Here is a 16,126-nt window from a genome sequence, read left to right on the forward strand (position 1 = left end):
AAGAAATGTATGGAGTGTAACATCCATATATCAAAACACCTAATTATTGCAACGTAAACTTGCTCCTGCAGTTATAACTCAACGGTTAATTCATATTTTCACAGATTTAAAATGCTTTTTAATTTTAAGTCTGATATTTAAATGTCAAGACAATTTATTAAAATGTCAACACAAATATGTGTTGAAATTTTAATGTGATCGTATTGACAATTTTAAGAAAAGGTGGCATTTAAATGAACTCTTGTGGCTATGTGGGGTTAATGTGATTGAAAAAGTATAATCCAAAGTAAGAGGATGTCGAATATTCTTTTGTTTATCATTTCACAACTTTTATTTCGCATAATGAAATAAATATGAAGAAATTAAAATGACTCGTGCATCAAACCGGAGTGACACTAGTTAGTAATTTAAATTGGACATTTACTTCTCTTTAATTAAGAATGACTGATCAGTATCCTATTTATTCATCCTTCAATTTAAGTAGTATATAAAATAAGATAGCATACAATGAATTAAACACTAATTAAACGATTGATTCATTTTCAACTGCACATATTTTTAATTGACATTTTATGAAGTGGGACGAAGAATAAAACAAAAATTTTAATTACTTTGTATATTTGGAATATGACATTACACAAATAATCATATACTAAATGATGTGAGTTAATACAAATTCTTTCAAATGTGCTCTGTTGAAACATATTCCCGATATCGTATTTCCAATCTTCTTTCAGTGTTATGTGCTATTGTGTTTATTATATTTAATAGGATGAGTTGATAAAAAAATAATTCAGGTTAATTTTGAATTTGTTTAAATAAATTATCATTTGAATGTTTAATTTCCCACCCCTACACACAATGCATGTGAGTGTGGCGTATGTGAGTCATAACTCAAAACACTAAAAAATATAAGTTATCATTTTTCAAATGCACAAATATTCCTCATAGTTTAAAGTCATAATAAAAATAGTACTTGCAAATAGCACCACTAGAAAATCCAACTTTCAATCGCCACTCCCAATCTCATCCGATAAATTTTATTCTAACAAGATAAAAATTATTTCTTCATGAAAACGACATAAATATTCTCCACAAAATATTCTAGGTTAAACTCCCCAATATATTATGATCGTCAATAATCTATCTTGAAATGATGTTTCTATTTCACTATTCGCACTATATTCATACGTAGATCAAACATACCATATAATTAATTAATAGTATCTCCTCTCGTGAAAAATAGTACCCCCTCAGTTCAGTAATAATTGTCTACTTTGATTCCGGCACATATTTAACAAATATAATGAAAAGTGGGTTAGAAAAGTTAGTGGAATATGAGTCTGTCCTACTTTTATATAATTGGTTTTATAATAAAATATGAATGAAATCAGTTAATGGAATGTGATACCTACTTAACATTTATGGTAAAAGTGAAAGTGGACAATTAATGAGGGACAGGGGAAGTATAATCTATACAAATTTTAATACAAAATTCTCAAACTAAAAGAAAAATACAGAAAAAAATATTAAAGACTAATTGTATTGAACAGATAAAAAATTATTAGTGAGAAATCTTGACTAATCGTCAATCAATATTTATATAACGGGGTTGATATTTAGATAATTATCATAAAAATTTATTTGATCCTTTCACATAGATAGTCATATTAAATACATTTAAATTGTGACCAAAACAATAAATTAAAAATTGACTTGAGAATGAGAATTATTCTTTAAAATAAATCAAACGTAAATAAAGATGATACAAACCGAAACCGGCCATTTTCCACAAATAAATCAGGGGCCGTACACCGCACGCGCCACCGCTGCTAGCGCTCTGTATTTAACGGCGAAGCTGCCGGCAACGTGGCCGGCCACCGCCACCAGTAACACTCCGACGTTGAATGACATGACGGCGAGCATAACAAAGTAAGCTAGAGTCATCCGAACGCCGTACACGGCGGCGTATACGGCCGCCCCCGCGGCCGGGCGGACACCCCGAGGCTTGAAATTCGGAGGCACGGAGAAAACCTCGGCAGCTACCGCCAACAGGAACACCACGGCCAGGGCTAGAATGTACATTCCGAGGCGGCCGGAGCCCGGCCAGCCGGAGAAAAGGACCACCACGTCTTTGCCCCAGAAGAAGCTCATCTGCATCATGGGCATGTACACGATGCTTTGGTTGTTGTACGGTGACTGCATCGGCATCGGCATGGACATGTTTCCACTATCATTTGCCATTTTTCTTGGATACTTGGGAAAATATGTGCGTTTAGAATAATAGTATATGTAGGAAAATGAAGATGATAGTACTGATAATTTGGAATTTTTAAAGATTCTATTTAAAAAGATTTTTTTGAGGAGTTAAAATCAAGGACCCTTCGGATTGGCCTAGGCCAGTGTGTGTATGTGTTACAATGTATTTTCTGGCTTCTTTCTTCTTTTTCTTTTAATTGTAAGAATTATTTTCTTTGTCACAAGCACTTTGGTTATGTCGCAATGGAAACGTAGTCACGTGGTGAGATATATAAAGAGTAATATAAAAATTAAAAATTGACGAGGTGGAAATGTCGCATCACCTAGATTTTTCACCTCAGTGTTAATAAGAGAAAATCGATTTTGTGGAAAATTGACTATCACTAGCGACAACTTAATTACCAACGTCTGTAATTTTTTATAATTCGTGATGGATTTGTCCATCATAAACAGCAACTCTTTTGTAGTGTATAATGTCAAAGTTCATGTTTTTTTAAATCAGGTTTTAAGTTCGTTGGAGATAACCGAATTCGACTATCATTAGTGATTTAAGTGACCAATAAATCTCTAATTAATTTATTGTTTGTGCTCATACATAGTAATGTATAAGGGTACAATACTTTGTAATTCCAAAATTGAAATAGATTGATATATAATACTTACATGATCAAAATTCAAATCGTTTGTAAATGACGTTCATAATAAAACTAAGGGTTTCCAAATCAATCAAACATGCAAAATTAATGTGCTAATTTATTTTGATGATGATCTCACATTGATGCAAAAATATTAGAACTATTGATTTGCAAAGTTTGGATTGACATGCAATTTAATCGCCATGCATGTGTAAAGGGAGACAAGCAATTAAATCTTTTTAATTCTAATTAACAAAAATTAATCCACGAAACACTAATTGACGAAGTACTACGAACTAATCAAGAAAATTAAACTTAAAAAAGAAATATTTCAAATGAAAGTACATCCAAATCTAGTAGTCATCCTCCTCCTTCGCCGCCAACGCTCTTTACACAGCGAGCGCTAATATGTAGTACTCCATGCCTATGCAGCCGGCGAAAAGGACCATTACGTCCTTGACCTAGAAGAAGCTCGGTCCATGTCGTGCTTCCGGTGTTGCACGTTGGATGGCGGCAGCGGCATGTTTCCGTGATCATTCGACATTTTTGATCAATTATGAAAACTTATTTGTTTTGTAATTGTAGAGCTAAAAAAATGCCATTTAAAATGAGATAAAAATAGTTATTGCAGAGGTAAAACAATATCATTATAATATAGTTGGTTTACCCTTCAATCTTAATTCGTGTTATTCATTATCGATCAGGAAGCGTCGTTGTTGAAAATTGTAAATTTATAGCTAGTACTAATAAAGTAAGTAGTATACTTATTATGATTGTGAAATGTAACACAATTAATTCACTACTAATTAAAATGATTTTGCTTAGGCTTGATAATAGTGAATTAAATATCTATACTGCTATACAAATTATGCTCAATAATCTAAAAAATTATAGATATAATTAATAATGATATATTTCCATTATGCAACGTACAATCATATAATACCAGAAAAAAATACTAAAATCTATTAGGAATAACACGAGAAACAATCTCAACCTTTAATTTCAAAGTCCTTAACAACAAGAGATTTCTTAGGAATGGTAACGGTGAGAATCGCATTATCAAAATGCGATTTCACGCTATCGCTTTTCGAATTCTCCGGTAGGGTGAAAACCCTAGAGAATTTGCCTTTACTACGCTCAACGTGGTGCCAATTCTCGTGCCTATCTTCTCTCTCCACTTTCTTCTTTCCACTAATTTTCAAGAATTTGCCCTCTTTCACCTTCACCTTCACTTCCTCTTTGTTGAGCCCAGGAAGCTCAGCCCTGAGCACGTGAGCTTCCGGGGTCTCACTCCACTCCACTCTCCCTCCACTGTTGCCATGAAGTCGGGGGCGTTGTGCTAAGATGGCTTCGTGGCGGTGGTGGAAATCTTTGAAGGAATCCCACATATCCATGGTGGATGGATGGTGGAGATGGCTTCTAGAGTTGCTCTTGAAAATGGGCAAATTAGATATTGTTGTTGCTTTGTAGTGAAATGAAAGATGTTTGCTAGTTTAACAAGTATTGGTTGATAGCATTAGTTTTATAGATGGAGAAAAAGAGGGGAATCGGCTTTAGTGAAGATGGGGAATTTAGGATGAAGATAGTTACATGTAGGGGTGGGTAGGTACGGTATACCTTACCGAAACCACCATACCGTATACCTTACCGTAAATACGGTATGCGAAAAAATCATACATTTACCTTACCAAAGTTTTCGGTATACCGAACTTCGGTATACCTTATTTTCGGTATGACGAATTTCCATACCGACCGTACCTCATTTTCGGTATACCATACCGAAGTTCGGTATACCTTACTTTCAACATCAATTAAAATAGAAAATTAGATTTTTTAGAATATTATTTATATTTTATAATTTTAAAAATTAATTAAATATAATTTATTCATAATTATATTTATATTTCACAATAGATTTTATAATTTAAAAATATATAAAATATATTTTATATATAATTGTGTTTATATTTTTGTGGTATATACCTTAGTTTACGGTATATACCTTAATTTAAGGTATATACCGAATTTCGGTATGCAGCGGTATACCGCGGTATTTGAAAATCCATACCGTTACCTTACCGAAAAATTTTGGTAAGGTATCATACCGTACCGAAAGTCACGGTATACCAAAAATTCGGTATTTTCGATATTTTTTCGGTACGATAAGGTCGGTATTTCGGTATTTTTCCCCAGCCCTAATTACATGGAATTTGTGCTCAATTTTGGACAAACGTCGATGTAGATTGAAGATTCTCAATTGGTGCATGTCTAGGTGGAAGGTAATGGCATCCACTGCAGTATGTTTAACAGATGCCTTAAGCACGCGCCGTCGAATGATTATTTATTTTATAATAATATGTTTTTAATTATGTACTTTTATATACACCGGTTTGAGCCTTTTATTTATTAAAACAATATATTTTTATGTACACTGCATTTTCTAGTTTATATTATATATTTTCATTCTTTCCATTTTGCTTTTTTTTATCATGTAAGTTGTTTTCACTTCATGTTGTAAGAGCATCTTCAACCATTACACTAAACTCAAACCAATTTTAGTGTAAATGTTACACTAAATATTGATTTTGCTCCAACCATTTACACTAAACTCAAAGCCAAAAGAATATTCCTCGCCCACTAACTTTTTATACTTTTCAATCATACCTATATATTTTATCTAAATTACACACTAACCTCATGACACTTTGTCAATTTCTTAAATTAAATTAAATAATATAATATAAGATAATTGTATAGTATTTAATTAAATAGTAAAATAATTGTTTCCATACATTTTATATGTACCGTTAGTTATTAATCTATATAATAAAATTGGTACTGGAAAAAAGTGACGGCTCTTCCAATATACTAATAAAATTGGTAAAATAATTGTTTCCATACATTTTATATGTACCGTTAATTTTTTTTCCAATGCATTGAATGATATAATATTAATATGGGCCAGCCCACTATTTAATAACTAAATCAAATATTAATAAGATTAGATTAGGTTAATTTACAGCTAGGGATGTCAATCGGGTGCGAGCTACTCGGGTGGTAAAAGTTCAACTCTAACCCTAAAAGCTCGGGTTTCGGGCTAGCCCATCGAGTTAATCGGGTTGCTACCGATAAGATTAACATGCGATCAATCCAATAAATAATGATGAAAATTAGTTATATTCATAAAATGTAAAATATTTAATTGTGATAAATTTGAGATATATGGTCAAACTCAATCATAAACATGATCAAATACTAATATTTGAATATTTTGTGAAACTTTAATGCGTGTTTTAGAAATTTAAATATTTTTTAAGTGAATTTGAAGTTTTTAATTTATTTATCAATTATTAAATTAATAAAAATTCAATATATAATTTGTATATTTAATATAAAACTGAAAGTTATTTGTTTAGTTATCTATATTATAAAATTAATCAATGAAGTGTTGAATTAGGAGTAAAAAATAGAATAATAGAAATTTTATCGAATTTTCGGGCCAGCCCATCGGGTTTTCGGTTCTGGTCCTAACGGGTCTCGGGTTAATCGGGTGCGAGCTAATCGGGTTTAAATTTTATCGGGCTAGAAATTTCCAGCCCTAACCCTATAAATTTGGCGGGCTATTCGGGCCAGCCCAAGGGTTACGGGCTACATTGACATCCCTATTCACAGCTTCATCTTCTCCACGCCGCTTTCTTCTCTGTAAGTTTTTTTTCTCTTTATTTTAATTTCTCTTCCTTCACTTCTTCTATTTTGATAAGTATGAATTGATTTGGACTTCAATGCAATAACTCAAACTATGAAAAGAGTTTTTGGTATACTTTTAGTGCAAACCTAAGAGCATCTACAGCGGTGAGCAGGGTTCGTCCGTGGACGTGCTCCTAGCTAAGAGCACGTCCGTGCCGCTGGCAATGACACCCCTGTCCGCCGCTGCGCTCTTGCCGCTGGCACAGACGTGCTCTTAGCTAGGAGCACGTCCGTGCCAGCGAGCAGGGCGACGTGGCACATTTCTATTGGTCGTTGACATTTTTTTTATTTTAAAAATCGAAAATAATACCAAAAATTTAAAAAAAATTATTTTCGGATTCCCAAAAATATACAGATTTTATTACCATTTTTTTGAATTTTTTTGAATTTTTTTTTTAAAAATTTAATCCCAAAATCATCTATAAATACACACATTCATCATCCATTTGGGCGAAATTCGGCCACGAGTAGTGGGTTTTTTTTATTTTATGAATTTAATTATGTAATTTTTAATTTTTAGGATTTAAATTATGTAATTTTTAATTTTTAAGACTTTAATTATAAAAATTTTAATTTTTAGGATTTTAATTATGTATTTTTTAATTTTTTTAGTAATTAGTAATAGTATTTTGGGTATTTTTAATGCATTTTAATATTGTGAAAATGTTTTTATTTAAATTGAATAATAGAATGGTGGGACCCTTGAGCATGTCCTTGCGGAAGAGCACGGATGTGGGTGTTGTGCTCTTGCCTAAGAGCAAGGAGTTCAAGTGGGTTCGGGCCCACATCCGTGCTCGTTGGCAAGAGCACGGATGTGGATGCTCCAAAGATAGGTATTTTTTCTTCAAAAACTTATAATGGGATTGGTTTTGCAGTACTGTTGGAGGTAGTATTCTACTGCATTTTAGGTTTTGCAGTACTGTTGGAGATAATATTCTACTGCATTTTAGGTTTTACAGTACTGTTGGAGATGGTCTAAGAGCATCTCCAACCATTACACTAAACTCAAACCCATTTTGGTGTAAACGTCACACTAAATATTGATTTTACTCCAACCATTTACACTAAACTCAAACTCAAAAGAATATTCTCCACTCACTTAGTTTTTATACTTTTCAATCACACCTATATATTTTATCTAAATTACACACTAATTCTATGATCCATTGTCAATAACTTAAATTAAATTAAATTAAATAATCTACTGTAATAAGATTTTGTTTAAAACTAAGATTCTGTCAATTTTTAAACTAATAAACAATTATTGACAAAATGAAAATTATGTATCTGTAGAAGTATTAAGTATAATTGTGTATGTGTAGTAGTAGAATAGTACAGTACTACTTAATTTACTAACTTTTTCTCAATTATGTACGTGCACTGTTATTAATATTATTAATTTAACTAATCATTTTTAATACTATTATATTGATATGGGCAAGACCACTAATTAAAAACTAATTAAATATTAGTAGAAATAAATTAGGTTATTATTCCTACCTTCTTCTTTCACACCGCAGCTATTCTTCCTCAAGTTTTTATGTAAGTTTTCTGTATTTTAATTTCTCTTTCTTACCTTTTTTTCTATTTTGATAATATAAATTGATTTGGACTTGAATGCAATAAACCAAAATCTGAAGAGTGTTTTTGGCATGCTTTTAGTGTAGACCTAAAGATAGGTATTTTTTCTTCAAAAACCTATAATAGAATTGTGTTTGCAGTACTGCGGGAGGTATTTTTCTATGCATTAAGTTTTGGAGTATTGTTTGAGATGGTCTAAGTCCTTAAGTCTTTATATATAAGCGAACACAATTTAGAGAAAAGGAGAAGTGTGGGGCAATAGTAGGCAAGGCGGATTTGCAGCGATGGAAAGCAAAGCCACGGAGCGGTGACCGCGCAGGGAGCTGGCGGTGACACGGGCGGGGCGGGGGCAGTGGTTTTTTTGAGCTCTTTTGGGCTTTCCGATGGGCCCTTTTACTGAAATGGGCTTTTGTAAAATTTTCATCTACAATCATAGTACTACTTTTGTTTAGTTTGAAATATTGGCATTTACTATGTTAAGATTTCGAAAATAATGCTTTTCAAAACACTTCTGCTTTTTCATCTCTTAATTTTTCTTTTTTTAGTTATTTATTTTTCCAAGCTCTAGATGACTAGTTTCTTGGCTCACTACTCTTTGCAATAAATAATATATAGACATTTATTTTGATAGTTATTGTTGGGGTCAAGCATTGATTCGAGTCAGCATCAAACAAAAATTTACAAAGAAATTTATGTACTAGTATATTCTCGAAAAACAATTTTCTAATGAAATTTGTGAATTTGAAATAATACTATCATAGTGAAGATAATGTGTGGTAATCACTCACGTGTAATTACAAGTGGTGGTTTAGGTACGTACATAGGATTATAAATTCGTTAAAATCCATGATTAGGTATATGGGATCGATAAGGATTAAAATCTACTTTAACATTCCTTACAATTTCTAGAAGTCTTCGTTTTTCTTGTTATTAAAAATATTAAACGCGTAGAGACAAATATTAAAAATACTAATAAAAATATAAAATATCATTCCCTCATCTTGTTATTCTCAACTTAAAGTTTGTGGGCACATGTATTAAAGAGAGTTGAAAAGTGTTGTAAAATTGTAGTATTAAATTTATCTGACCAATAAATATGTTAAAGAAAGAAAATTATTTATGTATGCCGACTTAAAATGAGAAAATAAATTATAAATGTTACGACCTAAAATGGGAAAGTAGAATATAAATATTGGGAACGAAGAAGTTTTAAATAGATGATCCAAATCCAATAATATCATTACATATATTTTAGATGGGCCTAACTGTAATTAGAATATTAACCACATCCCAAGTGTCCCATCAAATTTCTCTTGATTTTAGAGCGAAAATGACAACATCAAAGTCTCGAACTCAACCTATGTTATTATCTTCTACTCCTATATAATTTTTTTGGTGTTACTCTATCAAACTCTCTAATGTCACGCATAGTGTTAAAATAGCTAAATGATGAGAATGCACTATTGTATTATTTCATTTAAATGTACTTTTATATACATATATCAAAACGAATATTACCTTATTAGCGTGTGATCTCTTAATAAATAAGTTTTTCAATTTAGAGATGCCAAATATAAGTACTTTATCTATGGACTATGAATTAATATACGATGCATTATATATTTGATTAATTTTCAACCATTAAAAAAGCGATAAATTGTAGCTGGAAGTAGCTTATGTAACTTAACTTGCGTATATTCTTACATAACATACGGAGTATATACTACTATTACTACTCCCCTGTCTATGAACTAAAACGATATTTCATAGAAAAATTAAAGGATCTTATGTAAAAATTAAATAAACTAGTATTGATTATATATGATATTAATAGGTATTTGGTATTTTTATCTATTAGTAAAATAATGGATGCATTCATTCAATTTTTACATAGTCTCCAACTACGTATAAATTTGAAGAGAACAATTTATAACAAACTATGTCCACGAAAATAAAAAATGCTACTAGTACTATTATAAAATAATAGGGCGATGAATTGATTGCGAAACGACAATGAACAATTTCATATCCTTTAAAATATTTATGTCACTTACTATTTATCTTATTTTGTACTACTCCATATTCTATTACTATCATCTTATTCTAATAGACTGCAATTAGAGAAAAATAAACATTATGAGTGCTTTTCATGGGCACTGATGACATTACTTAATAACGATATTGACATTTCATAGTTGATCATGCCATGAAAATAAATTAGAGAAGACTCTAGTTCTTTATGTGCAATGCCTATTTTGACATTTCATAGTTGATCATGCTAAGCAAACGGAAAAATTAATGCTAATACTTTAGTCTTTAGCAGATTATAATAACTTCACAATTCCTCATATATAAATATCCTAGATATAGATATTCAATAAATAATATTCTGAGAAAGATGCTTCTTAATTTATTAATTTGAGAAGTAAATAATTTCAAGCGAAGAATTCGAGACGAAAGCTTCAAGATCGGTAAATAGCTTGATCTCATTGCAAGCAAATCTCATTTATTGGTAGAAATTTTCGATATTTATTAGAAAAATTAGTACTATTTCACCAAATATATTTGCTAATTTATACACACAGTAAGTACAAATCCTACCAGAGGAGTACTGTTTACTAGATGTGATATAATATGGTTTTAAATTTCAATTTTATTTTTATCCCAATTTATGTATATATATGGTTTTAAATTTCAATTTTATTTTTAACCCAATTTATGTAATTCCAAGTCTGCCCTCATATTCTCAACTGCTCTCCGTCTTCAACTGAATTTTAGGAGAGAGATGAAAACACATTCCCCACGAACCAGTTTTGTAGAGAGAGGAAATTTCAATCGTGATCATCCAAATCCCTTCAGCGATTGCCAAGTGACGAAAATCCGTCATTATCTCTTCGCAAACTGGCTGTCGATTTCTTTGAGCGGTTCCTATCGCATTTGTTGGTGATGAAGAATGTTGATCGGAAAAAGGGTTTGCTTTTGATGTGACATGGCGCTTCTGCTGACCGTCGTTAATACCGAAGATGCCGCTTTACATTGGTCGCGAGGCTTCAAAGGTTCGGTTTTCTTCATTTTTTATTCGAATTCATTATATTATTAATTTTGGGATTTTGGACGTGTAGTTATGGAAGAGAATTTGTACAGAGGCCTCAACAGAAATCGCTCTTCTCGGTGAAAATTGGAAGTATCTTTTAGGTGGCCTCATATTTCAGGTCTGTTCTTCACCTATTGTTTGTGTTTTTATGATCTGATCATATGTTAATAATTACTACCTTGCAGTTTTATTGATTGAATTAATTACTTGTTTTTCCATGGATTCGTTTTTTTTTTCTGAGCTGTCAACTGGTTTTAATGAATTTCAATTAGCTTAATAAGTCGTTCTTTCCAAATTTGCCACCTTAATGTGTGAGTTGTATGCAGGGGCTGATGCTGAAAAAAAAATTTCGATAGGGCTTTATTTTTTTAATTTCGAATTTAAGATTTTTAGAATACGATGTTCCTATGGTTCCATTTGATGATGGTAGTTTTTTTTGCACAAAAATTCTTACAGGGTTGTTTTGAAGGACATAAAACTGATGTTTTTCGTAATCTTATGCAAGAGTTGTTCTATGCCCTGTTTATGGAAAAATCGTAGTGCATGTAGTATTCGATTATATAGGAGAAAACGTGCATAGATTATTAATTCTACTCTAGATATATGGATTGTTCTATGGGAAGTTAGAGTTTCTTGTCCAAATTGCTATGAATGTGCAGCAAACCAGTATTTATTAACTTTGTATGGTTTGGATTTGGCTATTCCTTGTATCTTGTGCTATAAATGAATTGGTAGTGATATGTTAGGTAACAAGCTGGCATCATTACGTATCTTTAAGCTTTCAGTTGACGAGTAGTTAAGCTGTTATTTACTTATTATGGCATCATTGGACGTAGGGCCTTTTGAAGTGAAACGAAGTATATTCAGCTTTCTGTTGTATTATGTGAATCTTGCTAATGAAACTACATAGACTTCTGGACTCACAACTAAATTGAGAGTTTATTTTTTGAAAGAAATTCAATATATTAGGCCTAAATTGTTTTCATTCAAGTCTGTGATACGTAAAATCTAACATTTCTCGTGACTCCATATACCAGTACATCCATGGACTGGCAGCTCGAGGAGTTCATTATTTACATAGGCCTGGTCCGACACTTCAAGATCTAGGCTTCTTTCTTCTTCCAGTGAGTGTAGATTGTTTCTATCTGTTGTTGCTCTGCTGATTTCTAGGAATCATCTCTTATGCTACAAACTTCTCTGACTGTAGGAGCTTGGGCAGGAGAAAGCTTACATGAGTGAAACTGTATTTAGCATTATTTTTTTGTCTTTCATCTTGGTGAGTTTTCCAGCATCTTGTCTTTTATTGGTGCAAATATATTGATCCTGTTATTTGCAATGCTGCACACAGTGGACTTTTCATCCTTTCTTCTCAAAGAGCAAGAAAATCTATACTGTTTTGATATGGTGCAGGGTACTAGCGTTCTTAGTTGTAAGTCGTCAACTTCTTTATTGTTTGTAATGATCAATGATATGCTCAAAGCTCAACACGTTTTTCAAAGTTTTTAGTTTCCATGCTTTGCTGCAGGCTTGTCAAACCCTGAGGATAATAACTTTTTATTCGACACAGCTACCCGGTCCAAATTATCACTGCCGGGAAGTGAGATTTTCTTCATTTTCTCTCTCATTTGACTATACCTAGAATTTGTACGTAAAGTTTGTGCTGAATGTTGTAGGGCTCGAAGCTTGCTAGGCTGCCTCGCCCTGATAATATTTTAGAAGTTCTATTAATTAATTGTAGGTGCCGATTTCGTTTTTGTTTCCTATATGGCACTATGATTATCAACGGCGTATATCATTGTTCGTTTGCTGAGAAACTTTTTGGGTTATACAGTTCCTCGCGGAGTGCTTTATGGCTGTGGAGATCTAATATTTTCATCCCACATGATATTCTCTCTCGTCTTTGTGCGCACATTCCATAAATATGGCACTCATAGGTGAATTACGAGTTGTTGTAGGAGTAGTTTCCACGAACTGCCCTAAAACGGCTATGGCTCCTTACAATATATCTTTATGCAGATTTGTAAAGAATTGTGCTTGGTTGACTGTGGTGGCTCAGAGCTTATTGATTATTGCTTCGCGTAAGCATTACACCGTTGATGTTGTTGTAGCATGGTAATGTATGCTACTTTTGCTAGGTTTCTGACATATGATGTGTCAACTCCTATACCCGTCTCATGGATTTTGACCCGCGTGATTCTGCTGCAGGTACACGGTGAATTTGGTGGTGTTCTTCGTAGACAAGAAATTGCCAGGTTTGGCCTTTTCTTATTCCTATACTTTCATGGTACGATTTATTACTGCTTATAGATGCTGATGTCTTGATCCTGACCTCGTTCCTCGCCCCTGAAGAACTACCCGATCGCTCGAGTGGCTCCACGTCGCAGTTGCTTCCACTGAGCAAAGACACGAGGATAAGAGACGAGCACCATAGACCCTTGAGTGGAAGCTCTGGGGATTCCTCCGACTGGGTACAGAAACACCCCGCCCCCCTCTCCCACCCCGTCTCTTGTTATTGAAAAACTCATATTTGTAATTTGTTGTATTTGGATCCGGATGGCAGTGCGTCTCGTTGATCTTGACCCGTCAGACAGTCTTAAACGAGACACCCTGCCCGCCCCCGTCTTGATATCTCTAACACCGTACTTTTCTTGTATTCAGAGACCGCGGACACAAATCAATGGAAAGAATACGGAAGAAGGACACAATGAATCAGATCTAAGCAGTGCATAGTCAACGAACGAGACATTGTTGCAACGGTCCGTTTCCTTAGATCCGCCATTGGTCCGATCGTCTCATGGAAAGTCAGCCATAGCTATTCCTCGAGGCCCGATAGCATCACCTGTAATCTTAGATCATGTATTCTTGGTTAGATTTACAAAGTTTACATAGTCACTCAGAGTGCTATCAATTTCACTTGCAGCAACCATAATGCATCAAGCAATTTCAAAGTTTTGATTTGGATCTAAACCTTTTTTTTCCATTTATCATTTCGTTATCTCAAAGTTTCTATATTCTTTACTTTTTCAAAAAAACATACTCAAATGCACATTAAGTGACTCAACCCCGACCTATTAGTAATAAGGATGAGTATTTAACGAATTAAGATGTGATTTGTCATCAATTTTTTAAGACAATGTGGGGTATAATTTCTACATTGCCATACTATTAATATTCCTTTTAATTAGTTTATGAAATTGCAGAATGTTTTTGGAAATGGGCTGTACACAGCTAATTTTGCTACCCATAAGCTATGTGACATGATCCTTTTTGGATGTGCATCTTTCTTGATACTATTGTTTGGATATTTGTCCCTTAATTATTAGTGTAACAAAATGAATAATCTAAGAATAGTTTTTTATGCATGTCCCACTTCAAAAACCTCCATCACTACCTACGTTGATAATTTTAGCATCCTAATCAATAATATATGGAGTAATTTATTTATGGAAGTATTTATAGTTGTTACATGTTAGTATACTCAACAATTGCAATTTCAAACATACATTTATAAATTTTAAAATTTAGAGATAGAGAGTAATGATTAGAATTACAGTAGGTGTGATTGATAAAGCATTTTCCCTTTTGTTAAAAAGAGGTCCGTTTCTTGGTCACTAAATGCGGTGATGCAAGTAATTACTATCCCCACATAAAAAAAATTAAAAAAATAAGAGTATAGTTTACTTTAATGAAAAGGTATTCTATGCACTATATTGTGTGTGTGTGTGTGTGATTTGAATGTTCTTCTAATCATACTAGGAGTATATATTTATGCATATATTATTTATTACCATTACTTAAGTTGCAGTGATTAGAATATGTTAATTAAGGATATGGTGGTGATTGGTGGTTAACTACTTTTATGTTTTGTTTTCATATTTAACATACAATAGAAATATCTAGTTCTTGATATCATACAGATAATCAATTAATTTTATTTTATGGTAAATGATATTTTTTGCATTGTATTGGAGATGATTTTTGCTGGTTTGCGGAGTAATATACACTTAATTAAGAGCCTCGTGTTACGATACTTCATACTTAATTATATTTAATTAAAGTTTAATATTGCTATCAAGGTAAGGAATGACATCTTTCGTAAAGCTTACATTTAAGCTAGTGAAAAAAGGAATAATAATGATAATTATCAATATCTTTTCAAAGAGTGAAAAATTGTGCCACACACTATTTTCGAGATATGATCATATGACTAACTATTTTAAATTAGTAGAAAGTACCAAACTTACCTTTGTTGATTTTGTTTTTTCGAACTCTTTGAATCTACGCATTAACCGAGAAGACTTAAATAATTTTCAAAACAAATTTGTGTGTCCATATAAAATACATGGAGTATATTGAAATTGAAGGGACATGGCTCCAAAATTTTCATTATTAAACAGGGACCATTTTCTTTTAACATGAGTGCTACTCATTTCATATTATTACACACAGTTCTTATTTTGAGAAGGGTTCAAAATAAATTGATTAATATGTTTTGTATGTTAAAACATAAAATAGATACTAATTAATTCATGAAAATCGTAATTTGTGGTGCCCTACAAAATTTGGAATTCCGACAAGACCCATATAGTTAATTGTCTTTTATGTGGCTATTCGGTTGACAAGATTATATCTCGAGATTAAATATGTATTGTATTTGATTAATGAGATTGATTCCCGCGACTCAATTCTAGATGAATAATCATATGACAAATTAGTCATAGGCAACCTCCTCCAACTAAAATAATCTCACAACTCAATCTTAGATTATATCTTGGTACTATTTTATCTAGGAAACCGAACACCACCT

At 32.5% G+C, this 16,126-nt stretch overlaps 3 protein-coding genes across 4 annotated transcripts; 1 reads left to right on the plus strand and 2 right to left on the minus strand.

Annotated features, from left to right (window-relative positions):
- Positions 1–1,716: 1,716 nt before the first annotated feature.
- Positions 1,717–2,382, minus strand: LOC121803841 (copper transporter 2-like). The gene has a single exon (XM_042203434.1). The coding sequence runs from the start codon at positions 2,242–2,244 to the stop codon at positions 1,801–1,803; it is 444 nt and encodes a 147-aa protein (XP_042059368.1). The 5' UTR covers positions 2,245–2,382; the 3' UTR covers positions 1,717–1,800.
- Positions 2,383–3,775: 1,393 nt separating this feature from the next.
- LOC121802878 (class I heat shock protein-like) lies at positions 3,776–4,375 on the minus strand. The gene has a single exon (XM_042202570.1). The coding sequence runs from the start codon at positions 4,289–4,291 to the stop codon at positions 3,887–3,889; it is 405 nt and encodes a 134-aa protein (XP_042058504.1). The 5' UTR covers positions 4,292–4,375; the 3' UTR covers positions 3,776–3,886.
- Positions 4,376–10,996: 6,621 nt separating this feature from the next.
- LOC121794585 (phosphatidylinositol:ceramide inositolphosphotransferase 1-like) lies at positions 10,997–14,286 on the plus strand. 2 transcript variants are annotated; one of them, XM_042192815.1, is made up of 12 exons: positions 10,997–11,281; positions 11,370–11,437; positions 12,357–12,443; positions 12,527–12,595; positions 12,668–12,748; positions 12,845–12,916; positions 12,993–13,053; positions 13,151–13,253; positions 13,336–13,431; positions 13,525–13,571; positions 13,669–13,787; positions 13,978–14,286. In XM_042192815.1, the coding sequence occupies exons 1-12, from the start codon at positions 11,215–11,217 to the stop codon at positions 14,047–14,049; spliced, it is 942 nt and encodes a 313-aa protein (XP_042048749.1). In that variant the 5' UTR covers positions 10,997–11,214; the 3' UTR covers positions 14,050–14,286. The 2 variants fall into 2 exon arrangements, with proteins under 2 accessions (XP_042048749.1, XP_042048757.1); XM_042192823.1 differs by having other exon boundaries at positions 11,006–11,281; positions 11,348–11,437.
- The last annotated feature ends 1,840 nt before the right edge of the window (positions 14,287–16,126 follow it).

Source organism: Salvia splendens, chromosome 1 (genome assembly GCF_004379255.2).
Source record: "Salvia splendens isolate huo1 chromosome 1, SspV2, whole genome shotgun sequence".
Lineage (NCBI taxonomy): Eukaryota > Viridiplantae > Streptophyta > Magnoliopsida > Lamiales > Lamiaceae > Salvia > Salvia splendens.

Coding starts and splice junctions, on each gene's coding strand:
- LOC121794585 (XM_042192815.1), top strand. CDS start 11,215: ATGGCGCTTCTGCTGACCGTCGTTAATACCGAAGATGCCGCTTTACAT. Junction 11,282..11,369: donor TTGGTCGCGAGGCTTCAAAG/GTTCGGTTTTCT, acceptor GAATTTGTACAG/AGGCCTCAACAGAAATCGCT. Junction 13,432..13,524: donor GTTGATGTTGTTGTAGCATG/GTAATGTATGCT, acceptor ATTCTGCTGCAG/GTACACGGTGAATTTGGTGG.
- LOC121802878 (XM_042202570.1), bottom strand. CDS start 4,291: ATGGATATGTGGGATTCCTTCAAAGATTTCCACCACCGCCACGAAGCC.
- LOC121803841 (XM_042203434.1), bottom strand. CDS start 2,244: ATGGCAAATGATAGTGGAAACATGTCCATGCCGATGCCGATGCAGTCA.